This window comes from Alligator mississippiensis, chromosome 13, assembly GCF_030867095.1.
Source record: "Alligator mississippiensis isolate rAllMis1 chromosome 13, rAllMis1, whole genome shotgun sequence".
In the NCBI taxonomy this organism is placed as follows: Eukaryota; Metazoa; Chordata; order Crocodylia; family Alligatoridae; genus Alligator; species Alligator mississippiensis.
In genome coordinates, this window is record NC_081836.1 from 59,399,144 (window position 1) to 59,425,960 (window position 26,817).

The 26,817-nt window shown below is 40.5% G+C and overlaps 1 protein-coding gene across 3 annotated transcripts in view; it reads left to right on the plus strand.

Annotated features, from left to right (window-relative positions):
- The window catches only part of PDPK1 (3-phosphoinositide dependent protein kinase 1), a 101,718-nt gene that overhangs the window by 2,608 nt on the left and 72,293 nt on the right, over positions 1-26,817 (plus strand). For all 3 annotated transcript variants that reach the window (XM_059716790.1, XM_019500399.2, XM_059716789.1), the window contains exons 2-7: positions 17,221-17,490; positions 21,271-21,313; positions 21,569-21,706; positions 22,476-22,620; positions 25,029-25,126; positions 26,408-26,483. In XM_059716790.1, coding sequence (XP_059572773.1) covers positions 17,221-17,490; positions 21,271-21,313; positions 21,569-21,706; positions 22,476-22,620; positions 25,029-25,126; positions 26,408-26,483 — 770 coding nt within the window. The remainder of the gene's footprint in view (positions 1-17,220; positions 17,491-21,270; positions 21,314-21,568; positions 21,707-22,475; positions 22,621-25,028; positions 25,127-26,407; positions 26,484-26,817) is intronic.

Below are 26,817 nucleotides of genomic sequence, written 5' to 3' on the forward strand. Positions count from 1 at the left end.
TAAAAATAAACGGTGTGTGTTTTACAGACAGTTTTGCTGGTATAGCAGTTTTGCTTAGGGCTGTGTCATCTTTTGCAACAGTTCTTTAGCTACACAACAGCTTTTTTGAGTAGTTCGACCAGCTTTTGCTGGGATAGCTGATTTTGTTTGGGGGACTGGTATAATCTGTATTGGGGGGGGGGGGGTGGGAAGCACTTTTTGCCAGAGTAAGCTACATTTATACAAGGAGTCTTTGTTCCTGTAGCTATACTGCCAGACTTCTACGTTTCAATGTGATGGTTAAGTTTCACTGAGAGCTGTTGCAGGTATAAAACTTCTGGGCAGATGTTACTCTTCAAGTCTACAGTGTCTATTTTGGGTCCCCAGTGCTGTCTTCCTCAGTAGACAGCTCTGTATATCACTGACCCAGCAGGCTTTATTAACTTTCTAATTGTAAAAGATTTAGAGAAATGACCTCCACCTAGGTTCTGTTTGAAAAACATAGTGAAATGATGGAGTCCTGGAGAGTTATTGCGATAAGATGAATAATATAGACAACTATGTGAATAAGTAAAGAATAATATGTACAAATGCTATACTTTTTATTCCTGTTTAAAAGGCAGTAAAGCAGAGAACAGCCGGGTGAGAGAGTACCTTTCGACTAAACAATGTACCTGCTGCGTGGAGGTGGATTATTATTATTATTATTTATTTTTTTTTTTTTTAACCAAATACTATTCTTGGGCAGATGGGTATATCACGTCTAACATTAAGAGAGGTAATAATACTTTCACACAGCTCTTGTGACTCTCTACAACTGAATTACTTTTGTTTTTCTCCTTCTGCCCTCCTCCCCAAGACCTGTAAGCTAGCTATGTAGGAGACATTAATAAACCATCCAAAGGAGGTCAACAGGAATAGAGATCATGCCTTACAAAGAGAGATTGAAGGAAATAGATAGCTGTGTACAGCTTGGGAAAGAGATGTTAGCTATCTAAGTACTTAAGGAGGTTTTAATAAATGGAGTGCTAAATTATTCAAAGTAATTAGAAGGGCCTGAAACTAGAAGTACAGATGTTCTGTTGGACTAGGAGAAAGTCTTAAAGGTGTCTTGCAATGGTACAAAAATAGGACTGATTTATAAGGTCTAAAATCTTAAGTCCACTATTTTTCACTTGGATCTTTTCTGCTGTCTTTCCAGGAAGCTTTGTGGAAGATTGTATAGCTAGTTCATGACATCAGAGGAACCTTTCAAGTGAGAACTGAACGAATGAGAAGTTGTTTGTTTATTTCTTTATTTTACATAGGCTGGTAAAAAGCTTTTACTGCTTTAACAGTTTCTTGTCCACTTCTAAATCCTCTGCATGTGTTTGAACAACATCAGGAAATTCATACCTTTGATATTTAGAAAGGGGAAAAAAAAGCATTTTCAGAGGGGGCAAACTTTTAGTCACTTTATATATAAACAGTGCTTACAATGGTGGCACCCCTCAGAAAATGCCAGCTTAGTTTTCACTTAATTTTTGTCTACAGAAAAATAATAGAACTATTTTTTCTTTTGCAAAGAACTTGGGAAGACCACAACCAGTCAAGAATCCATAGTGTTTAAAACAGTCTATTTGAAATCTCCAGGTTTATTTTATGAATCATATTTGTACTCCTAACAGTGCTAACATTATGTGGCACCCAGTGTCACCCCTGAAAGGATGTCAAGACATCCTGGTTATGAATCGCTAATGTCAATCCAGCAAAAGGGGCAACCACAATTTTATTGTTGTAATTTCTTTTTAGATACCTCTTAGGTAAGAGAACTTGCCTGAAATTGAGATCCAGTTGTTTGTATACAAGTGGACTGAATGCAAATTTTCAGCATGTAATATAGAGAAGTGCTTGATCAGGAGGCCTGTATCAGCCTTAGTGGATCCCTGCCAAGAGTACAGTAAGCATCAAATGGCTTTGGTGTATGATTAAATGCCAAAGCAAAGTTGAGACTTGCTGGCTGGTTAAAAGACATAATAAATGTTACTTGGCTAAATAATAAATTCTTTACGGTGGGAACTAGCAAGGATTAAGTTATCACATTCTTTTTAGAATACTGTATTAAATTTGATAGGAAGTTTCTTAGTGGTTGTTCCTGCAAGAATGCAGTTGACAAAACTATAGTACAGCTACCACAGATTGTAGAAGATATGGAGAATCTAGAAACAAACTGATCCAGTGGAACCCACAAGAGAACTAAAACAGATTCAGCCAGAGACTGAATGCAGGTGATTTGCGATGCCAGTCCCCTCCTCCATCAGATCAATTGTGTGTGCACGTTTAAAATACAAAAGCTTGCACCCAGGCAACTTGAATATGGATTCTGGACTTGGCACATTTGTATTACCTCTGACCATGCTCTAGGAAGCACTGCTTTGTAAACAATCCACTTGCTTGGCTCCTGCTTTGCCAGCCCCAGTGCTGAAAAACTGTGACACGGAGCTGTTGTTTGACCCATGATCAGCACTGCTGTCTTGATCTTGCTTGTTGTTGCACCCAGCAGTAGTTAAACTGTAATGACAGCTACTGTTCTTGGCATTAGGTGAGGATGGGGGTGGGACCAAGTGTTGGGGACCATGTTTTCATGTCAGTGTTTCCTAGCATAGCTGGAGGTGGTATAGATGTGTCCTGAAGGTCCTGGGAACTGCTGTTCTTTGCTTAGTAGGTTAGAAGGTAAAAGTACCTGCTATACAGAGTCTCACAAATCTGTTCCTTGGCTTTAAACCTTACCTGAATTTGGAGTTGGAATCCTGGACATTCACAGCAAGGAGTAGCACATCTGTCTGTGCAGTAGTCCAGTTTAGAAATGTGCATTTGTACTGGCTAAAGTGTGAGAGTTTTTGAATGTGAGTATTGTATCCTACATGATTACAGCATGAACAAAAAACCAATATTACTGGTAAAACACCTTAATTTTCTCCATCTGAGATTATTATTTTTTTAACGATTTAACAAGTGTTTCCAAAGTCAGCAGCAGTGCAACTGGTAGGAAAGAGTGATTTTGCTTTATTTGACAGTAAATACCGAAAAAGCCAACAAAGCTGACAGTCAATGGTGAATGTGATTATTATGGAAATGCTTGTTATGATGCTGTAGCTGAAGTCAAGTAAGCTTTTTGCTCTTAAGACGAGAGTTGTATAAGAATGCATCATGTTCTCCCAAGCTTGTCCACATTTTCTCATGTACGACATGCTCTGGAATAAGGCAGAATGCAGGGAAAAAACCTATTTCCTTGTAATAAGTAAGTAACTGAGTAGCAGCAGGTAGGAATAGAGTTTACTCATTGATCTGTTCCCTGTGGATTCTGCGCCGAATTACTTTCACTTTTGCTTGAGCAGAAGAAACTGCTGTTGCCATATCTCCTTGCTTATAATATGCACCCGTTTCCAGCAGCTGTTTTTAAGGTGCATCTTGTATGCAAGAAGAGACAGTATACCCATTATTTTTTCAATATACAATGGATTTTCTAAAAATTTACCCAGTTAATTTAATTTAAACGTTTTATTTGTATTATTAAAATTAATTTTAAAACTGATCCTGAAGAAATTTAGTGCTTAGTGTTGTGTGTTTGTTTGTGGTTTGGGGGGGGGGGGGGTTATACCATAAATAACTTTTTATTAAGGTATTATATATGTGAAAAATGGCAGACATGCATCTTGAGCATAAAGTTTGGGATCATTCGAGGGGTTGGGGGGGTGGGGTGTTAGCATTGTTGGTAATCTAAAGTGAAATTCCAAAGAAATCAAATAACGGATGAAAAAATGGGGGGAAAAAAAACTTTAAAACATTGGTTTTAATATGTGACCACAAGTACCAGTGCATATGATATTAACCATAATTGTGTGACATTAAAGTTTGAATTTCCTAGGGTTTAATACAGTAATGATGTTCTAACTTAAACTGTTGATAAGTACTATCAACCTTAATTCCATATTATTTCATAGACATTCAGGCTGGAAGGGACCTTGGAAGATCATCGAGTCCAGCCCCCTGCCCAAAGGGCAGGAAGTCAGCTGGGGTCATAGGATCCCAGCAAGATAAGCATCCAGTTTGCTCTTGAAGGTGTTCAATGTAGGCGCTTGAACCACCTCTAGCGGCAGTCTATTCCAGACCTTGGGGGCTCGGACAGTAAAGAAATTCTTCCTTATGTCTAGCCTGAAACGGTCTTGCAGGAGTTTGACCATTCGACCTAGTCGTCATCCCTTGGGGCGCTCTGGTGAACAAACGTTCCCCCAGATACTGGTGGTCACCCCTGATAAACTTATAGGTGGCCATCAGATCACCCCTGAGCCTGCGCTTTTCCAGGCTAAAGAGCCCCATGAGCCCACTTGCAGAACTATATTAATATAGTTCTGTTTGCATAATTGTATTTTGGGGTTGCAGTGAATATGACTTGCAGACCACAATATTCTCTGGAGGTCAACTGGATGTTTAAAAGCTTAAAAATAAGAAAGTAAACTGAAATGAAGATTCAGATTCTTGTGTAGAATCATAATTTACTTGGATGTCTCTGAGTGGATTTCATTTCTTAACTGCTTTCTGTACTTGTGTTTTCAAACATTCTTGCAGAGCCCCTGATTACTTTGAGCAGAATGGTATCTATGGGAAGGATGTGCTTCAGTATTTGTTACTATTGATGCCATTAAGGATTAAAGTATAATATCAGGGTATTAGTCACTTAATGAAGTTGACGTGGTCACTCTCAGTTTTATCTTGCTGTATATTTTGATAGGATTGTGGCCCCAACCCAGTTAAGCACTTGGGTGCGTGCCTAGCTTTGGAGCCTGAGAGTTGTTCTAGTTGAGTCAATGGAGTTACTTACATGCCTAAAGTTGAGCATAGGTTGAAGTGTTGGCATTTGGATCCTGTGAAAATTACTTTTGGTGGATGTCTGTCATGAAGGTCTGTACAAATGAACTTTGTTACATAATTCAGGCCCTTGGAGAGATGCATAGTTTATTCCCTAGTTTTTGTCTCAAGGACAAGTTTGTTTTTTGACAGTTTTGAGGTTTTGCAATTTTTTGTTCCAGATTGGAATGAAAACAGGCTTTTCAGATGTCTTTGTGAAACAGAGGTTGGTTGAAATGGCTGGTATTTGTGGGGTGCTTAACACTTTAAGCCCTCAATTAATTTAACTTTGGTCAAAAGTGACCACAGGGCCCTGGCTCTTGAGAACCATTCCAATAGAATTGGTTCTTGGCAAAATTATTCACTTTTGATCTAAACGTGCTCTGGGAAGATCTGCTCTTTGCTCTTGTATTAGCTTCCCACTATATTAGGAAGTAAGTTCTTAAGACTTTAACTCTCTGGTGTATGAATTTAAAAGAGAATGTGATGTGCCTGTAGTTGCTGAGAGACTTGAGAGACAGCTTTATCTTACCCAAACATGAATACCTATCTCATGCTCTGTAACCAGAGACTACCTGCATGACTATTGCTTTATATCCCTAAAACTGTTCAGTATCTCAAACCAATTGGAATAGATTTTGAAAGTATTTATTGGAGCTTCTGGAACTACTGGATAGCAAAAATAATAAAGATCATTATAAAACTGACCTCTTAAAAGGGGGGGGGGGGAATTCTTTTATGCTTCATACAAAATGAAGTTACTTTTGTAGACTTATACCTGTGATTCCCAAAAGGTGTCAGCTGGGCCATCCCAGCAGATCAGTGAGTGAAGTGTGCTGACCAGTTTTAATTCAGAAAGTCTGCCTCAAGTATCAACAGTTTGGGGAAACTCTGTATAAAGCACTATGAGATGGTTGCAGTGTTTCATTCACTTATAAAGGATATTGGAAAGGGCTCAGAAGAGCTATAAAATGACTGAAGTTCAAAAAAAATCATGTGATGTAGTGAGAAACTGATGGAGTTCAACCTACTTTATCAGAGAAGTTCAACAGGCAGTTTTTATCCAGGTCTAAAAGTACTGATGTGATGAAATCTGATCATCTAAAATGCCAAGTGTAACTAGATTTAATACCTTGAAGCTGAAGCTTTATAAATTCAAACAAGAAAGAAAACGCCATTTTAAATTGAGGACAATAAATCACTGAAGAAAAAAGGACTTGGCTTAGGAGTGTGGTGGGTTTCTACATCACTTTAAGTCTGTACATCAAAATGAGCATTATTTCAGAAGATGCCATGGCTGAAACAGATGGTAGAAGTCTGATGCAGAGCTTGCGTCATGAAATTCAGTGACATGTCATGTAGTGGGTTAAACTAAATGTGTGTGTGTGTGGGGGAATTTTTTTTCCCGGTTTTTGATATCTATGAAACAATATTTTGTATGGATGATCCAGGGAGGAGAGAGGGGGTTACATTCCTGTAACATTACTCACTAGATTGGAAGCTTCTCTAGGCTTACAGTGTTCAGTTTTGTTAAGATGGGAGCATGGGAAAATTACTCTTTTGCTTGCTCTTACCTGACTGCTGCTCTGATTCTCCTTGAAGACTGGCTGATTCATCACTCATTCAAAGTCCATTGTTCATTTTGTATCTCTAAGGCTTGTTTACCAGGGTTTGAACTGCTGAAGCTAATATTCATTTAACTTGTGCTATTTCAGTATTAAATTCATTTTTATCTTCGTGATTAGCTGTTTAGTAAGATGGCCAAATTACTAAATTTCTTGATTCTTTGAGCGGTAGAAGGCTTCCATCATGAAGCTTTTCAGACAAGAGGTTTAAAACATGGTTTAGCAAATTGAGTAGAGCATTAACATTTTGCCAGGGGATTAACCCATACTAACCATCCTGTTTCTCATGTAAACAGTAAAAATATTTGTTAGTGGTCTGTCTTGCAAGGCCTGCTAGAGCATTAGGCTGGGGTAGGCAGCCCTGGCATGGCTGCCAGAGTGTGGCACATGAAGGTGATTTGCTTGGCATGCATACCTTGAGGCCACAACAAGGATTGGTCCCCTCATGGCTCCCCTGCCACCTGCCCCTGGCCAACATCTTACAAATCGAGGTTGTGGGTGTTTTTTGGCATTCCGCCCAAAAACATTGCTGACCCCTGCACTAGGCTATAGTGTGTGTTTGTGTGTATTATCCATTCATAATTTCAAGTATTTCTGTTCCTCGTGGCATGTGCCTGATGCATTTGCATCATTATTAAACTTGTTATAGCTCAGCCTGTGAGATCATGTTTGCATTTCTGCATCTGCACCAATAGTCCGTCTGGCTGTGATGATCACTACAGTGACTTGGGTGTGCATCCTCAAATCTAAATCTCCACAAAGCATTGCATCACTCTCTACACATGTTTTTAGGACGAGTGAGTTAAAAAAAACAAAAACCAAAACCCTTTTTAATTATCTCTCTGGAAAAGTCTCTTTAGACTTTTCACTTTTGTATTTTAACCCACCTCTAAGTGTTTTAATGAGTCAGAGTTTAGAATAGTCTACCTAGGTATTAATGGCTATCGGCAGAAACTCATTTCATGAAAATTGGATGACATGGGTATGAAGTTGTATAGTGATGGCACGAAATCTAAGTTCTACAGACTTGTGGCTTGCTAGTGGGTATTGTTCTGCAGTGTCATTTATGTGAGATGGGTGAACCTGGAAAAATGCAAGCAGATACTGGGAGGAAACCAGCTGCATACCAGTCTACTTTCAGCTAAGGGCCAGAGCCCAGGTAGAGAGCAAGAAGATGATAAACAGGAGTCGGTATACAGGGGAGTGGTGTGAAGCTTGTAGGACTGTTGCTTCTCACTGTTGAAATTGTTTGTGGCAGCATGCTTTTACTGCAGTTATCTTGGGGTAGCAATACTGGGAATGTGTTAAAGGAAGACCCATGATTGAGCCCAAATAAAATTTTCACCGAAGTGAAGACAAACTGCATCAGTGCAGATGCCAGGCAGTCACTATGTTCCTGCAACCCACTGTCAGAAGGGATCTAAGCCTGCAGACCTGGTTCTGTTGAAAAGCAACGCCACTATTGGAGACTCTGCTAGAGGAGGTCAGGAGCTTGGGTTGGCTTTCATTCTTTTAAATCTTTTCTGTGTTTTCAGTGTGTGTCTTTATTCTGAGCTAGGCTTTCTTTTTCTTGGATTTGCCTGTAGGTGTCAGATGTGTGGTCTTCTGGGTCCATCTCTGTAGGGAGGTCACGATCTAGATGCCATTGTCTTGAATTACATTCAGCCGCATAACAATATGAAGGCAGATACTTACCCCAAAAGTAATTAACAAAAAGAAATAGCTCGGGCAGGGAATGGTGGTCCTTATGCGAGTGCTACTTAAAGTAAATAAATGAACCCTATATTGTGCCCTGAGGGTTGCCAGGTTGTTGGACAAAGAGGAGAAAAGTTCTACAACTTGAACCCCCTTCTGTGCCACTGTTGCAGTCCATTCTCCCTTTTGTAGTCTTGTTATAAGATTCAAATTATTTTGCTGATCATGATGATAGTGGTCTGTGGCAGTAGAGGATAGGTGGTCTCGTACTTCCAAATGACATGGGATATGGCTATAACAGATTCATAGACGTTGCGTTCGGAAGGGACTTCAGTAGGTCATCCTGTCTGACCCCCTGCCCTGGGCAGGAAAGAGTGCTGGGGTCAAATGACCCCAGCTAAGTGCTTGTCCAGTCTCCTCTTGAAGACCCCCAAGGTAGGGGAGACCACCACCTCCCTTGGAAGCCCATTCCAGATTCTGGCAGCCCTTACCATAAAGAAGTTCTTTCTAATGTCCAACCTAAATCTGCTGTCTGTCAGCTTGTGTCCATTGTTCCTAGTTACTCCAGGGGGTGCCCTAGTGAATAGAGCATCTCTTCAGCCTGGAAAAGTGCAGGCTCAGGGGGGACCTGGTGGCTGCCTATAAGTACATAAGGGGTGTACATCAGGATCTGGTAGAACATCTGTTCACCAGAGCGCCCCAAGGTAAAACAAGGACCAACGGTCACAAACTCCTCCAAGACCGTTTTAGGCTGGACATAAGAAAACATTTCTTTACTGTCTGAGCCCTCAAGACCTAGAACAGATTCCCTCCAGAAGTGGTGCAGGCACCTACTCTGGACTCTTTCAAGAAAAGTTTGGATGCTGGGATCCTTTGACCCTAGCTGACTTCCTGACCCTGGGGCAGGGGGCTGGACTTGATGATCTTTTAGGTCCCTTCCAGCCCTAATGTCTATGAATTCCCTGCTGCCCTCCCCTGATGAATTTATAGGCAGCCACAAAATCGCCTCTTGGCCGTCTCTTGAAAGCTGACGAGATCCAGGTCCCTCAGTCTCTTCTCATAGGGCCTTGCCTACAGGCCTCTGACCATATGAGTGGCCTCCTCTGAACCCTCTCGAGGTTCTCCGCATCCCTCTTGAAGTGCGGTGCCCAAAACTGGACACAGTACTCCAACTGAGGCCTGACTGGTGTCGCATAGAGGGGAAGCATCACCTCTCTGGACCTATTTGTCATGCATCTGCTAGTGCACGATAAAGTGCAGTTAGCCTTGTTGATCGTTTTGTCACACTGACGACTCGGTCATCTTCGAGTCAACTGTGACTCCAAGATCCCTTTCCACTGCTGAAAAACAACTGGAATCATAGAAAATGATGTTGGAAGGGTCCTCAGGAGGCCATCTAGTCCAACCCGCTGCTCAAAGTCCCCAACTGTATCATCCCAGGCAAGGTTTTGTCTAGCTGGATCTTGGAAAACCTCCAAGGATGGAGACTCCATGTCCTCTCTGGGTAGCCTGTTTCAGTGTTTCACTACTGTCCTAATGGGAAAGTTCTTCTTAATATGTACCCTAACCTTCCCTTGCTGCAACTTAAGCCCATTGCTCCTTGTCCTGTCATCTGCCACCACTGAGAACAGTCCAGCTCCATCCTCTTTGGAACTACCCTGCAAGGAGTTGAAGGCTGCTATTTAACCTCCTCTGTCTTCTCTTCTCTGGATTAAATAAGCCCAGGTCCCTCAGTCTCTCCTCACAAGTCATTTGTCCCAGCCCCTGAACCATTTTCATTGCCTTCCCCTGGACTCTCTCCAATTTGTTCACATTCTTTCTGTAGCGTGGGCAGGGAAGGGAGGGCAAAACTCGACATGGGACTCCAGATGTGTCCTCACCAGTGCTGAATCGAGGGAAAGAATCACTTCCCTCCATCTGGTAATGCTCCTACTCATGCAGCCCAGTATGTTGTTAGCTTTCTTGGCAACAAGGGCACACTGTTGGCTCATATTCAGCTCAGGTGTGGCTGGTGAACTCAGGCTGGTGGGGCAGTGGAGCCCCACCATTGTTCCTAGTTACTCGATTTTATTTAAAATTGTTGATTCCCTCCTTTCCCACGGCTCCAAGCAAGCAGCAGCCCTCCCAAGATGACAAGTCAGGCCAGCAGATGGATGCCTCTGTCCCCACAGAAGGGAGTCTTCAACCACCACCACTTATCGCTGCTTCTTGGTGGCAGTGGTCTTGATCCTTGCAACGTTGGCGTTGCCTGGCCAGGCCTTCTCCACGAACAGAACGTGCTATTGCTCCTCTTGCTTGGGCTCCTTAGACTCAACCCACCAATGAAAAGGCAGCCCATGCAGATCCCAGAGAAGCAGTGTACTATGCTCTCTGTGAGCTGTTTCACTTATTAAGCAGGCTCTATCACCTTCAGCTTCTGGATTGATTTAACAAATTCATACACTCTACTGCTGTCAAGACAAATTATAATTTATTCTGAGCTTATGCATAACAACATTTAGAACTTGCATTATTATATTATTTCATTATAGAGACATGTTTGCTGCTTTGTCCCTGAATGGAGAAGAATTGAGGGGGAGATTCCTGCAGTCTTTCATCAAACACACCATGCATATGGCCACTTTCACTACACCTTCACCTGCTGTAAACCCAAATCCAAACATTATTTTTGAATACATGCATTTTATGCTAAAGTACTCTCAAATGAAGCATGGTAGAACCTGTGTGCCATTGCACGTACCCTTTTATATATGTTCCATAACTAAATAAAGTTACAAATACATACCTTGTTCACAAATGGCCTCTGTCTCTGCAGTCCTGTACAGAGGCCTGGTCTATGGCTGTTCAGATCAGTTTAACAAGATTCCCAACCTCCTCCTCCTCCTCCTCCTCCTCCTCTTCTATCCCAGGCCTTTCTCCTTGCTTTCATCAAGGCTACTTGAAACACAGCAAGTGGCTATTGAGAGGGGCAGATTTTTTTATCGGCCTCTAGCCTTAACATCAGGAACTTTCATCTTGCTCTGTTTTTCCAAATGTAGGTTCCATAATCATTATGCAGCTGCTCAGGATATAGTTAAACAGCTCTTCTCTCGTTCGTGAGTCTGGTAAAAGGCAGAGAGTAATCTGAGTCTTACGGAATGAGTGCAGAAAATGTTTACAGGGTGGGTGGTAATTTTATTTTATTTATTTTAAGCATTGTGTCATCATCACAGACCTTCTCAAAGTACCCTATATCAATGAAAGTGATACTTTTTGTGATCAACTAGTTCTAGCAGCACTGTGGGGAAAATACCCCTTTCTGTTGATGAACTTTGAGGCCTAATGCAGGGACAAAGTATCTACAGGTATCCTGGCCTCAGTACAGTTTGGAGATTTTGAGCCATTTAGCATTCATGGGCAATGCGTTGCCTAGCCTTATGATCCAAAGGAAAGTTGTAGCCATATTTATTTCCAGTGACAACCCTCATGGATAATCTTCACTTCAAATCAACTAGCTGCCAGTAGGTAGCAAGTTTCATTATAGCAAAAGCCACACACTCTTCCACACAGCTGGGAGTGCTTTTGAGGGTAGTCTGCTACTACCGCATGGGCTGAGGTCTGCCCATATTTCTTGGAAAATGGTTTCTGCTGCTGCAGCTGCTCACTGTGTCTGCTATTGTGCAAATTGTCCATGTACAGGTTGTGTGGGGAAACTTTCTTTTAAGGAAGGTGGTTTACCAACTGTAGTATGTAACAGAATTAGAAAGGACCACTTATACTCTGCAGAAGTTAATGGGCCTAATTCATCTGTCACCTGTTTTCTGCATGTTGAGCCCTAGTGCCCAAGATTTGGATGAGCCCAGCCTACATTTCTTGCAAATCAGAGAGGGGTTTTTTTATGTTTAAAAAGCAAACAAAAAAAAAAAAACTGTTTACCTTTCCCCTGACTACTCTGAGAGTTGATGCAAATGATGCTTTGAGCTGTAGTGGTATCTTGAATTTTGAAAGCTTGCTTTTTGAGAGTCCTAATTTAACTGAAAAGAGCTGGAGTAGTCAGCCTTCCTATATACTTCTTAGAGTACAAAATTGGTGACTCATTTCATTTTTCCATTTTGGAATGAATCTATTAATTCCAAATGCCAGACTGAATGCAGGTAGGTTTTTTTCCTCTAAAGTGCATTCCTGATAAAATCCGGAGTACTGTTAAGAACCACATTAAAATAGAAAGATTCTGGTGCAACCGCAGAACTGAAACCTGTGAAATGGAAAATCCTGTCTTCTGTAAAACTGCAAAGCCTGTTTTCAGTGTCAACAGGAAAGATTATGATGAGAGAATTGGTGAGAAGTACATGTTGTATCTGTTTATTGCCTCGGTAGAGCTGTCCTGCAAGCTGCCCTTAAGTTACTCTGGTCTGTGAATTTAAAAACTGTTTGCCTTGTTGCTTTTCAAAAAAATCCTGTGCTTCATTACCTAATGTAGTTCGTCCAGGTACCCACATTGAAAAGGGTCTGCACCCTCTGCGTGCTTGGATAGGTACAAATACGTACAGCAGAAATGTGACGGATTAACAGTAGTGTGGCACTGATAGGAAAGCTAGAGTGGAAGTAGCCTGCTCTACTGTTTCATTTGGGGAATTTGATATAAAAGTATCTAACTAACAAGCTAGCAGTTTTTGCTTATGATTTTTTTTTCCTATCTAGATTACAAAACTCAGGATTTGTTGAGGTTTCTTGCTTTTACTTCTTTCGGTGCCTGCCGTAACTGTGTTTTACTTTGTTTTGGAACTAAGTTATTTCCTTATTACTATATTTGGAATTTCAGTATTGGAAATTTCCTTCTGGTGGGAACAACATAGGGCATGGATCAAAAACTGTCAAGTAGGTTAGAAGGTTGAATTTCTCTTCTGCTGTTTTGCTTCCTGTGCTCTTGTGTATTGGTCCTTTTGTCCCTAACCCCAAAAAATCTCTATTTGAAGAGAGAGACCACCAAAAGATGGGGCTTGCATTTGCATTTTAAAAGGGTGACATGCCCATACAAGAGCAAATAAATGTGTGTGTAGGTTTTTAATAGGTTGATTTTTGCCTTGTATGGATCGCCACAGCTTAGAGCTTTGAACCGTGGCATGCCTAGAAAGCTGCAGTTGAGGGCACAACTATGGACCAGCCTGCTGTTTGGCGGGGTTTACCTTCCCATATTCATCAACTGACATCTCTAGTTTAGCTGCATGAAGTAAGTTTAATGTTCAAAGTAACTTGTCACAGTTACTACCTTTGAAATTTTGACGTGTCGGTATTACGATGCTTTTTCCTATAAAGGAGAGCCTTGAAAATACTGCATTTTGAGGTGAATGCCTTTGGTTTTTTGGCTTATTAATATGTTTGATGTACATATCATTTGAGAGATGCCCCAGTGAAGCTAATGGTGATTTAACCAGTTTCTTAGCCCTTTGTTTCTTTTTTAATTGGGCAAGGTTGCCCTTATTCAGCTTGAGATGATAATATAACAGTAATCAGTGGCCTGAAAAGTGTAAACTCTGTACTTCTAGGATGTGGACATCATTTTTTATGGAGCTACACATTAGAGTCCTGTATGTGTCTTGCTGGAATAAGCTGTTTGGGGGTGTCTAAAGGGAGTGACAGTTTTTTCTCTGTACTGCCTGGCTCAGTGCTTCTGCAATATCCAGTGATGCTGGTGCAAGGTATACGTGGGAGCAGGACAAGGGGAGGGGAAAGGGATCCTTATTACCCAGGATAGAGGGGATTGCTCTGGATTTGTTAGGGTAGTTCCCAGAGATGGTTTTTAATGTGGTGGTAGAGTAAATTACTTCTAGCAGGGTGCATGGTGTTCCTGTTCCGCTAGCCTAAATATTTCACAATTATACACTGTTGCAACATCTCTTTTATAGAGAAATTGATTTTGACATCCAAAGTGGGCTGCATGGCATTACGTTCCACAGGTGCAAAAGAAATCTTGATGTATTAATCATATGCTGTGTAAAGATTGTTCTTCTGTCCAAAGGCTTTAAAAGATCACTCTTGAATTCATCTCTTTACTATGGGGGGAGTTTGGTTTCCCTTGTAGTGCTTGCACTTCTCTCAAGGCCGCTAGTAGTTAATCTGGTCTGATTTATCCACAACCAGGTGAGCCTTTCATAGCTCAGTTCAGAAGCTAATTTGCATACAGACTTGCAGGGAGAGTGTGCCTTGTGTTAGCTTTTGAAAAGATGAGGGTCAAACATCTGAGGCTATAAGAATTTTAAGGAATAGCTTCCTAATAGGAATAGTTTATAACTTTCCCCAGTCAATTGGAAAATAAGGACTCCTGCCTGAGGGAGGGAGTGGGGGAGAGGTAGGGCTGTTTCAGTGCTGGGAGTAAAGTGGAACTTGGACTGGTAACAGTGATCACTAGTGATTTGTATCCAGTTTGAATGGTGTAGGAGGCATGCTGTGGTATGTCAGACCAGCTGGCACTTCCTTACCTCTGTTGTGTGCTTTCATTGCATCCAGCCACAGGTTTTAGGCTGCTGGTTACTTTGGTCCCATCTACGTTGATTTGGATGGGGTGGAATTTCCTTGGAAAGGGTGCCTTGTTGGGTTTCTGACTTTTCGTTGTTATGGAGCTCTTGGGGCTTGGCCTTGTTTGGCTTTTTGGGAAATCTGAGCAAGACCACTTCAACAGTTTTCAGCTTTGTGAAACTAAATACTTTTCTCACATGTCTGTAAAAATAAAACTCCACTTTTGAACATGGCTGCAACAAAAATGGCTGGAGTTTGCACACAACAGTTGTATTCATTCCTCTTCTTCCTTTTTGTCTGCACCACTGCTTCCTCTGTCTTGTTTTTCGCTCCAGCTTTTCTTCCATGCAGATCCATCAGCTTCCCAGTGAACACGTGTACATCTTCCTTGCGTCTTCCAGAGGATTTTGTAAAAACCTTGTTCTGTGATGCATTCGGTCTCCAGTGACCCTCTCTCTCTCTCTCTCTCTCTCTGCATAATTCTGTTTCAACTTGTACTCCTACAGCACAATACTTTAGTAGCAAAGAATGCTATTCCATTATATTGTACAGTGATATATGAATAACTAAGACTTGAAGGTTGGCCTAACCTTCAGGAAAGCGTTCAAGCTTTGCTACATGCAGTGGACAAATCTGGGTGGTGGGGAGCGAATCCTTATTGAAATATTCTTGCTTAGCATGTTTTGTGAGTGTCTAAAATGGGTGCCAAACATAGTCAACAGGCCGGCTCTAGCCCGTGAAGCTGTACAATCCAGCCTGTGGATTGCTGGACTGACTGTGCTGACCCCTCCACCCTTGTCATATGGTGCACAGGCTACACGCAGCATGGGGGGCTGGTATGGGGCGCCAAATGCAGCCTGCACCCGGGATCCTCCATGTTGTGTGCAGTGCTGGGTCCAGCCCACGTGCCGCAGGCAGCAGCACACTCTCCGTGCTGGCCCTAGGTGCACAGCGAGCTCCGGGCTGGCTCATGCTGCATGCCAGGCTACCCATGCTGTAGGCAGCACACGGCAGGCTCTGGACCAACCCCACCGCTGACTTGGCATGCAGCACACCCCAGCCCAGTCTCAACCCCAGCTAGGCAGTGGTTGGTTGGTTGGTTGGTTGCTTGTTGTTTTTTCATGAGTTTGTATTGCTATACTCCTTCAGTCTTTTTAAATCAATTTTAAAGCTCTTTTTCAAAGTTTGGTATCAATGCAGCTACTCAAGTGCATTAAATTACTACAGACAAACTTGGGAACAAAAGTTCATAAACTGGCTGCATGCTAGGAATGAAGGACTTAACACTGACATTGGCTTTATGGCACGTTATAGCCTATATGACTCCTGAATGCTTCAAGGTGGTAATGACCCTCCTCCCTTTTGATAGGCCTTGATCTCCCAGTAATCGGCTTTTCTTCTGCTAGCTTGTTTGTGTGCTACTCCTGGGAATTCCTTCCCTTTCCCCTCTCTGTTTTTTACTATCACTGTTCTGGCTTCTAAAGCTTGTCTAACTCTATTTCAGCTATGCAGTTGGTCCAATAAAAGATAGCACCCAAAAAAGCCCTAATCTCTCTAATAATTCCTGGGCTGTTGCAGCCACACCATCACTCTAACGCTACCTTAAATTACTCTCTGACGTTTCGTAGAATCCTAGAAAACAAGGGTTGGAAGCAACCTCAGCAGGTCATCTAGTGATTCTAATGCTGTTCTTTTGATGTGCTAGTATTGTATATTTAGTGTGGAAAGTTAAAATATAAAATTGTATAAATAAAAATCACCAAAAGTCTATTTAAATCGGTTGTATTTTTCAATCCAGCTAGGTTACTACTTTATAGTTGAAAACCCAGAGTTCTGTTGTCTTGATAGTTGCCCATTAAGTAAACACTTAGAGGTTGACACATCCATCATAATGGGTTTTTGTTTGAAGTAATTTGAAACTGCAGACTTTCTGTGGCTTTCAATTCATTTGGCAAAAGAAAGACAGTCATTTTAGGGTGTGAGAAATGATGTTTGGGATCACTTTTATTTGGGGGCTGGGAGTGGTTGCCTGGTATCACTTAGGGCAGACTCAACATTTCCACTAGCAGCAAAACTTTTAGTTGGAGAGAACGATGGATGACAAGCCTTAGAAACCCGAAGCATTTGACAGGATAGAGTTGAGGTTGTTTGAATGGTTGCCATATCTGTTTGTTTTCAGATCATAACTTACTGAGAGATTTTTTTGTTTTGTTTTAAATCTGCTTTATTTAAGTTTCTCTTGTCTGTTTCCTGCTTACTTCCATACAAGCTTCCACTTTGACTAGCTTCTCCATCAGTATTTACCAGCTTCCTCTCCAAAAAAATAGAGCACTTCTGAAAACTCATCAGTTTTGCTCATCACTCCAGATCTGCTTTTGTTGCATGTTGTAGCTTCTAGTAAGTCTGTACTGCAGGTTTTGGCAGTAAGAAGTCTGCATTGTGGCCTACTTACACTTTGCTTTGTCATTTTAATTTGTGGCACTTACGTAACTCTCTGATCATGAATGTAGCTGACTATATTACCATCTTCTTTTTCCAGTATGATGCTGTTCCAATCCAGTCTAGTGTGGTTTTATGTTCCTGCCCATCCCCATCAATGGTGAGGAACCAGACGGATTCCAGCGCTCCACCTGTCATTTCCACCTGTGGCAGCAGACAGGGGTCTAACATGGAGGGCACTGCAGCTGAATCAAGGTCTAGTTCAAACTCTCTACAGCAACATTCAGGACAACAGCCTCCACAGCCACGAAAGAAACGACCTGAAGACTTCAGATTTGGAAAAATTTTGGGTGAAGGATCTTTCTCAACAGTGAGTAATTTAGCTGTTTTCAGGTCCTCAACTTTTGCAAGTTTAGCGTGAGATGCATCATGGAAATCATTTAAAAAAAATAAAATAAAATAGAGCTGGAAGAGACCTCAGGAGGTCATGTAATCTAGTCCCCTGCTCAAGGTAGGATCATCCCTGTCTAAACCGTTGTAGACGATTGTTTGTCTAACCTGCTTTTAAAAATTTCCAAGGATGCTGTTTCTACAAACTGTCTAGGTCAAGGGTGTCAAACTCTCCTTGCCCCCAGGCTGGTTTCGGACCATGGAGTTCATTGTGGGCTGGATCCAGCCTGGGGAATGCGGCGGTAGCAGTATCAGCTCTGACCCTAGGGCATGTTGTTGTGGCAGCAGCAGCTTCAACTCTGGCAGAGGACATGCATAACCATCCCCATAGTTAGGACGTTCTTCCTAATAACCTACCTAAATTTTCTTTGTTGCAGTGTAAGACTGTTATTTTTTGTGTTCTCTTTGGCCGCAAGGGACAATAGTCTATCACCATCCTTTTTATAACTACCCTGCAGGTATTTAAAGACTGTTATTAAATTCTCACTCAGCCTTTTCCTCTCCAGAAAAATAGTACCATTTCAAACCTTTGCTAGCAAGTCATGTTCTCTAGTCCTCTGATTTTAATTGCTCCTTGCTGGGCAGTTTCCAATTTGTTCCAATTCCAGTTTTCCAATTCGCATCTTTTTTGAAGTGTCATGCCCAAAACTGGACACTTGACTGCAAGTGAGGCCTCACCAGTGCTTGATAGAATGGAAGTCACAACTCGGTATGCTGTTGGCTTTTTGCAATAAGAGCACACTGATTCATATTCATCTTATGGTCCATTATAACCACCAGGTCCTTTTTTGCAGTTATTTTGGTCACTGTAAGTCTAAGACAGTACTTCCTGGAAGTGGGTGTTTTTGCATATTGGTGTGTTGCAGCCGGTTTTTACTTTTTTCTTGTCTATAATTGACTAAAGAGTAGAAAACTAAAGTGTCTTCTGCCAGTTTGACTTTCTGATCATTAGATTTAATTATTGCAAAAGCCTACTGCAGGAAGTTGCAATGAAAACAGTTTCACAGTCTGTTTATTTAGGTTTTAATTCTGCACTTATCACTGGTTGTTTCACAGCATTGAAACAATATTTGGCCTGTTTTTGTTTTTCCTAAAGTTACCCTTTACTTTGCACAGAACTCCGTTAGGAGAACTTTGAAACTTAAATTGCATATGTAAATATGATTGAGGGATATCTCTTCAACCAAGTTGGGGGAAAAACACTGGTTAAACAATAGTTTACATTACACGGGTTTGGTTATAAGTATGCAATGGGAAGTCGCATTCAGTCCTAGTATTACACCGAGAAATCTACAGTATATGCATGCTGTTTCTGTAGACTACCCTTGAATGCATGCAGAAGGCTCCATTCTGCCTTAAGACTTGAAGCTTGAGGGCATTTTTATACATGCATGTGCCAGGTGCTTTGAAAAGTGCCCACCACTGTCTCACTTGTGTAAGTGGCAAAATATGCGTCAGTGCTGAGAAAATGGCAGCGGTGTGCTTTTGAGCTAAAGCATATTGGAGGTGTTTTAGTTCAAAAGCTCCCTGCCGCCATTTTCTGCACGCTGTTGCACATTTTGCCACTTACACAACTGCACATGGCGCAGCACAGTTTGCATCAGCTCGCGTGTGGAACAGACTTGATTAATCAAGTCTGCTCCACAGCAGTGGATCTCTAGCGCATCATGGGACAAAAAGGTATGTGTATAAATGCCTTAAATTTTTAGAACATATTACCTTCCATCATCTGCTTTTAGCACCTTAATGTTTATGCTGCTGTAGGGTAGTGGAATCTCTAATGCTATCACAGATATTTTAAGATGACTTTTTAAAGGTTGTCATCTGAAGGATTTGAACTGAATTGGTTTTGTGTCACTGAAAATTTAACATGCTTCAAAACCTTTATGCTTGTGGTAAGTGGAAGCTAGACTGGGGTAGTCTTTATTTCCTTGATGAAACAAGGCTGTTATCACAATGTAGATTTCCCTAACCACAGGGTACACGGGTAGTTATTGTGGAGTGGGTGATGTGATGTGAATCCTCACCCTTCCAGCTTATTCATTTGGCCAGGCTGAAAGAGTTGTATTCTTTTCACCAATGCAGTACTTGATTATTCTTAAAAGCTTTCTATGGCAATCCCTGGGTTGGTTGGTTGTTTTCTCTCTCTCTGAATTGGAGTAAGCATCGTTGTGCTCAATTTTGAGGACTTAGTGGAAATCCAAATTTTGCCAACACTTATGCACGTGAGTAGTCTAGTCTAATAAGCTCAGCAGTGTCACTGGTGTGCATAGTTACCAATATGTGCAAGTACAGGATCAAAGTCTTGTTTTGTTTTTAGCAATGTTTGTGGACTATGGGCATGAGTCACCTACACCAAACATAAAAATACTCATTCCCTACAATACAGTAAGCTAGGTCTGTGTATCCAGGCCTGTTGGTGTATTAAGTAACTGAACTTGAGAGAATCTGGTCTGGAAAACTTCAAATGTTGAAATTATGACAACATTGGAGTGATCCTGTTAGAAGTGGCGAGATTAAAAGAAACCCAGAAAAAGGAATTATGGGCCCTTAGGTTTCTTAATTGAGAATTCAGTTTTCTAGAAAATGACTGTTCTGGAACAGTGTAACTCTGCTTGCATAAACGCATTCAACCTGGAAGATTTCTTCTTAACTTCAAGAAGGCACTTGCTTAAGAAATGTAGCCTTAGAGTCTCTGATGCTGTCACTTCATCTCACTGAGAAATGGTTAAGCTGCTGTGGCATCTTGCTATCTCTGAACTTTTTGCAACAGTGAGCAAGCCTCATATGGTAATAAAAACTAATTCAGTGCAGAATTTTGAGAGAGCATCATGTTGTATCCACCTATCCAACACAAACTTAGAAAAGAAAAACTTACTGGAACTTGATGGGTCTGATACTGAAGCAGAGAATCTTGAATTTGGGCAAAAACACTTACCATATAGTCTAGTTCTTAGGCTCTGTGTTGTGTTCTGTGTTCATCTGATCAAACAGTTCCCTTTTATTCAACATCCTTCCCCAGAATGGCAACAAGTAAACTCACATTCTTCTAACGTGCTACTTTTGAAGCTTGTTTCTCTCCACACACAAAAGTAAACCTTGTGGTGTAAAAGGCCTTTTTCCCCCTGCTATTTTGAATTGTTTCACTCCACTTCATCAGTGAACTAATTTCTCCTGTCAAACTGTTGGGTACTGAGAGAGCCTTTTGACCTTAATCTTATGAATAAACTTGATTAAAGTCATCAGGGACACTGTATATCACACCAAAAGGTAATGGTGCATTCAGTTTATGAAGACCTCAAAGCAATTGTTGGCTTCTTAGGGAAGATAATCACTGATTAGTTTGACACATTATATTGTAACCAACACAATTTTCTGAAGAGGAGAATAAGACCTAATTCATTGATTACCTGATGGTGTATATAGCCCCTACTTCAGCAAAGCACCTAAATATGGGCTGAACTTTAAATGTGTGCTGGAGTCCCATTGACATTGTTGAAATACAAATGCATATATGATGTTCAACACATGCCTAATTTGAGGGTACAGTAGTATTTATGGTAAGGAGTTCCCTCTGTCTACTGGTACAAAGCTTAGGAGGTTAATGAGAAAATCACTGCTTTGGAATGAAGACCATTATGGCTTCCTTGCATATCTTTTTAATGAACAGTTACATTGTGGGTTCTTCCTCCTAAACCAGGTTGTCTTGGCTCGAGAATTGGCAACTTCCAGAGAATATGCCAGTAAGTAATGATTCCTTCCATTTAAGTGTTTTAAACATAACATTGAAATAGGAATCTGTAAGTATATTCCAATTATGACGTTTGGAGATCTCCTACCCGTCTAACAATGGGAGGGAGACAAAGAACAACTGCTCATCAGGAAAGTTCAACTTTTTCTTTTTTTTTTTAGAATTTTAGTTGTACCTAACAAATGGCTAACATACTATACAGTTTTGGAAATCATTTGCATTTTCATTGTTTATCTCTTTCTCCAAGTTAAAATTTTAGAGAAACGTCATATCATAAAAGAAAACAAGGTACCATATGTGACCAGAGAGAGAGATGTAATGTCCCGTCTGGATCACCCTTTCTTTGTGAAACTCTACTTCACCTTTCAGGATGATGACAAGCTGTGTATCCTTTAAATTAAGAGTTTATCGCAGTGCTTTGGGAAAAAAGCTAAAGAAATAGTTCATTGCAACATTCACCTTTTTTACTGTCACAAAAAGATGGGAGTGAATTTAGTAGCAGTTTCTTAAACATGGTAGTTTTTAGCTTTTAAGCAATGAGATTTTTCACCTGCATTATTGACTAGATACTAAGTCACAAATATGTTGAAATATTTTTAAATAGCAAGTATTGCGTTCTGTTTATGTAATAGCATATTGACAAATACCAGTTTAAATGCATCTAGTTTAAACCCCAAATATGATATCCCTTAAAATTAACATCTGACATGAATGTTTCCAAGAAAATTTTTATAGTTGCTTTTTTAAATAAAGGACCTACCATATTATGGTTCAGTTTGGAACTAACCAGGAGGTAGACCAAAAATAGTTGACTTTTTACCCGAACTGTTCTTCCATCACTGGTACCATAATACAAATAAAAAAGTTAAACTAACACAGCTCTGCTATTTGAGAGAGAAGAAGAAAAAAAGTTTACTATATGGACAAGGACACCATCATCGGAGGGGGGAAAACAGTTTAGCTATCTTTTAACGTGACTGAAGTAAATGATTGCATGAACAAGGAGACAGGTATCTGAAAATATCTCCCCTGATGGTTGTGAGGAAATTAAGCTCCATGTTGCTGCCTTAGGTCTTGTTGTTATTGTCTTCAGAGTAAGTGTGTGTTGTGAAGTTTTAAAATATCCCAGTGATACTCCTTAACTTGAGGTGCAGACTTTGGCCTTAGCTATGCCAAAAATGGAGAGCTTCTAAAATACATTCGCAAAATTGGCTCATTTGATGAGACTTGCACCAGATTTTATACTGCTGAAATTGTATCAGCATTAGAGTACTTGCATGGGAAGGGAATTATTCACAGGTAATGCACTAATTAGGTGATCTGTAATGGAAGGGAGCGTGTTCTTTTTTGAGACAGCCTTGATGTACTTTAAACCAGATATGTGATTTAATTTTTTTTCTTAGAAACCTACTAAGAATATAATGTAACTGGCTTTTTTTGGAGGAGTTACATCTTCTGTAGTATTATGACCCAAACAAAGCAACTTGTGTGTGTGTGTGTGTGTGTGTGAATGGCAGCATGTGGTAGTCTATAAACAAAATGAAAAAAATGCCTTAGTCCAGTTTCACTTTGTTTATCTCTTGCATGTCTATTCAATTGGACACAGAGCACAGATGGTAAATAGACTGTTTAAAGTAGACTGAATCTTCTAAAGTAGCAATGACAATGCAGTTCAAGATGCACTTAAATATTTATCTGAAGTCCCCATTTAAAAACGACCCTTTCAATGCTGAATCTTCTCATATACAACATGCACCTTTTTTCTCAAAATCCAGCTATTGGAGATGAGAGTGCATGTTGCGCGCACGCAATAGCGAGAGCAGGTCTCACTTACTTTGGGTGCAGCTGAATGTGAAATCTGTGGTGATCCTCCGGGAGCAGCCTTGGCTCCCTAGCTGCTGCTACTCAGTTACATACTGCAAGGAAAGATCTTTTTCCTGCCTTTCAAAAGCCAGGTTTGTTGTAGTATGTGACGGGTTGTATATGAGATAAGACAGCAATCAAAGTCCAGAGGTTTTTAGCAGAATCTTTAATAAGCTCTTGTCAAAACAAAGACATTGTTGCATGAATGACAATCCTCTGCCATGGAAAATGAAATAATTTGTATAACTTAGATGGATCAGAACCTTATTTGGTACTGTATGCAAGTGAGCAAGGGTTCTTGAGAGGATGAAGACTAAACTGTAGAAGTGCAATTGAGGAGAGACCTATTATGGCCAGAGGTTCCCAAACAGTGGTGTGTGGAGCGCTTGATGATGGTCTGCAGAGAGCTTGCTAATCACCTGGTGCTGGCCCTTCTCCTGGTTCCCCTTGCTTAAACAATCATTGTTTTTCTGTTTTAAACAGTTGTGAATGGGGAATGGTGAGCAAGAGGAAATAAGTTCAGTTCATTTGACAATGAGACGATCCACACTATGAAAATGTTCAGGGATTTGTAATTTCCTTGTCAGGGCATAGTAGTTTTTGTAAAGGTCGCTGTGTTCAAGCTGTGTATAAGGAAGGGGCTTCTTTGCCATCAGAAAATTGTTTAATGTTGAGTGGGCAGTTGATCCTTCTAGCAGCTCTAAACTGCTGCACTGTTAGTAGCTGTCAAATTGATTATATGCTGTCACGTTCAAGGTAACCCTTAGAGGTAAGGCTCACCAAGTAACACTGTGACATGCCTTAAAACAATCTGAACAGCTGAGCAGAGGTTGAGCACTTGCTTTGAGTAGCGTGAATGACCTATGAAAAACAGCTTTCTGTGGATGCTAAAATAATTGTAAATGGTGCCTTTAATATTGGAATCAGTTGGATTTGCAAATAGCTAGTTCCATTTGCACAATATAAATGGGTGCCCACCTTGCTTGCAGGTGCTTTGAGTGACTTCTAAGCAATTATATAGTGTTGTATGCCTAGATATTGAGATGTTAAGAACAGAGAAAAATGTCAATCATTGTAATACTGACATGATACAACAGCCATAGCAAGGTTCCTGGAAACGCTTTTTTTGGTTTTCTAATTTACTAAGAAATAGGACACCAAATAACTAAGCATCTTAGAGTGGTAGTACCGTGAAAAGGGAACTATGTAAAAATAGAACCATGTGTCTTGAAAATCAGTTTCTTGTGTATATTCAGTCAGTTCTTACTACTTTTGGCTCTGGACACTTGGTCCAATTCATTCTTCCAGAGGTGTCCTATCTTCTTGGTTATGCATCATTAATAGAATTATTTATTTCTGATTGCCACCTGTGCAGGCCCATAGACTTCCAGTTCTGCTCACAGTTGTTCTCAGCTGTTCAAGTTATAGAAACATAGAAAATGAGGGTTGGAAGGGAGTCTGGAGATCTAGTCCCACCCCTTGCTCAAAGCAGGACTGTCCCCAACTACATCATCCCAGCCAACGCTTTGTCTAGCCAGGTCTTAAAAACTTCTTGCGTGGTGGTCATTGTTGAGCTCATGCTATTTCAGACTGGCTGAAATTTTGTATGAATAATCCTGGTAACCATCTGTCAGATGTTGGTTACACTTTGAAGTTTGCAATCCATATACTTTTTAGTGGATTTTGTTGAACAAGTGGTATGGGGACTGACTCTGTTTTTTATGATCAACTGCTTGTAATTGCTTTAGCTCTTTTAGGAAGATTTTAACAAAATGAACAGGCTAAATAAAATCTTGTAGCCTGAGTCTGTTTTAATTTTAACTTTGTGACTCCACCTTTTTCAGGGACCTTAAGCCAGAGAATATTTTGCTAAATGAAGATATGCACATTCAAATAACAGACTTTGGAACAGCAAAAGTATTATCTGCAGATAGTAAACAAGGTATGCAGTTGTCAGTCTCTTATCCTGTGTCTTGTTTAATTACTGTAAATGTAACTAGCTCCCTGGAAATGTAAATCTCTCAAACTTGTTAAATTGTCCTCTGCTTTGAGCATCACAGTTTTTACAGCCTCAATATGTTTTCATCAGCTAGTTTAAGAACGTTATTCCAAGTTTCTGCTTAGATTGGGTAACAAATAAATATATGAAGTTTGGAAAAAGTAAAGTTTGTTTTTGGAGCACTGAAACATCAAGTTATGTACCAGGTGTCAAACCTTCAACTGATCTTGAAACAGAATAGTTTTTGTTCTGGTTCATGCTATAGGCAAAAGGAGACTTAAGTATTTCTTCAAGGTTTCTGGGAAAAGTTAAAAAAAATTAAATAAATAAAGAAGTGTCCTTAAGACTTTCAGTAAAATCTCTGGTCTTTTTCCAATTACAATTCCTTGGATGCAGGAAAAGTTAAAAATGTTTTAGGAGAGGGCAGGGGTCCAGGTTGTAGTTGTGTTGGTCTAAGGACATTGGCAGACAAGGTTCTTCGGGTAAATCTGATATCTTTTATTCGACCAACTCAAATAGTTGGAAAAATTATTCTTTTTCAAGCTTTTGGGTATAAATACCCTTTGTCAGGCTGAGGAAGCATTTGCAGTTGGTGTGGAATGAATAGTAAAGAAGCCAGGGGCTGGTCTGCAGCAAGACAGGCAGTCAGTGAAGATGTAAATTGAGGAGTCAGCAGGGGAGAGACAGGCTGGGGGGAAGGGGGGTGAATGTAGCTGGTCAATCCTGGAGAGGAACCTGGGGAGTCGGATGTTAGGCAGGTTATAATGCGTCATTAAGTCCAATGTCTATATTTAGCTGAGAGGGCATGCATTTTGGAGAAATTAACAATTGTAGTTACTGAGAACAGGGTGTTAAGATTTAAAATGTACTAAAACCACACTTCAGGAAGTTGAAACTATATAACTGGAATTCATCTTTCTTTGGTGGCAAATATCGCTGTGCTTGAGAAGGTATTTGGATGTGTCTGCTATTTGGACATTTAATTTATATTACTAATTAAGGAACAATCTCCCATACACTGCCAAGTTTGCCACACTAGTGTGTGTGACACTTCAGAGATGGAAGGAAATCTTGGATATCCGTTTAAAAAAAATTACTTTCCAACTGTTACTTTCAAACTCCTGTCTGTTTTGACAATTTGTTGAATGTACTTTGCTTTTTAGTAGAGTTAAAGGTAAGGATCATGTAAGATATAGGTTATGATAAACTTTTTTGTTTCCTCAGCACGGGCAAACTCATTTGTAGGGACAGCACAGTACGTTTCTCCAGAGCTGCTGACAGAGAAATCTGCCTGTAAAAGGTAAGTAGTCTTTATTGTGTCTGTAGAGAATTTTACTAACTTCTGTCTAGACCAACAGTTTAGTGTACATGCTTTTAAGGAGGAAAAATGTTAACTGTTTTAAGTATCTTTTAACATCTTTATAGTTTAGCATCTCTTATTTCTAACTCTTTTTTTTTATCTTAACAAATGTTGCTCCATGCCTCATCCCTGAATTTGTTGGCTTATTCATGAGTTCTGGGGTCTGCTGATAGACTAACCAATTCATGGATGATGGATCGTGGATGATAAATCTATCAGTAGCTGTTGAACGGAATGGCTGGGGATGTTTCCTCTAGCTTCTCTAAACCCATAA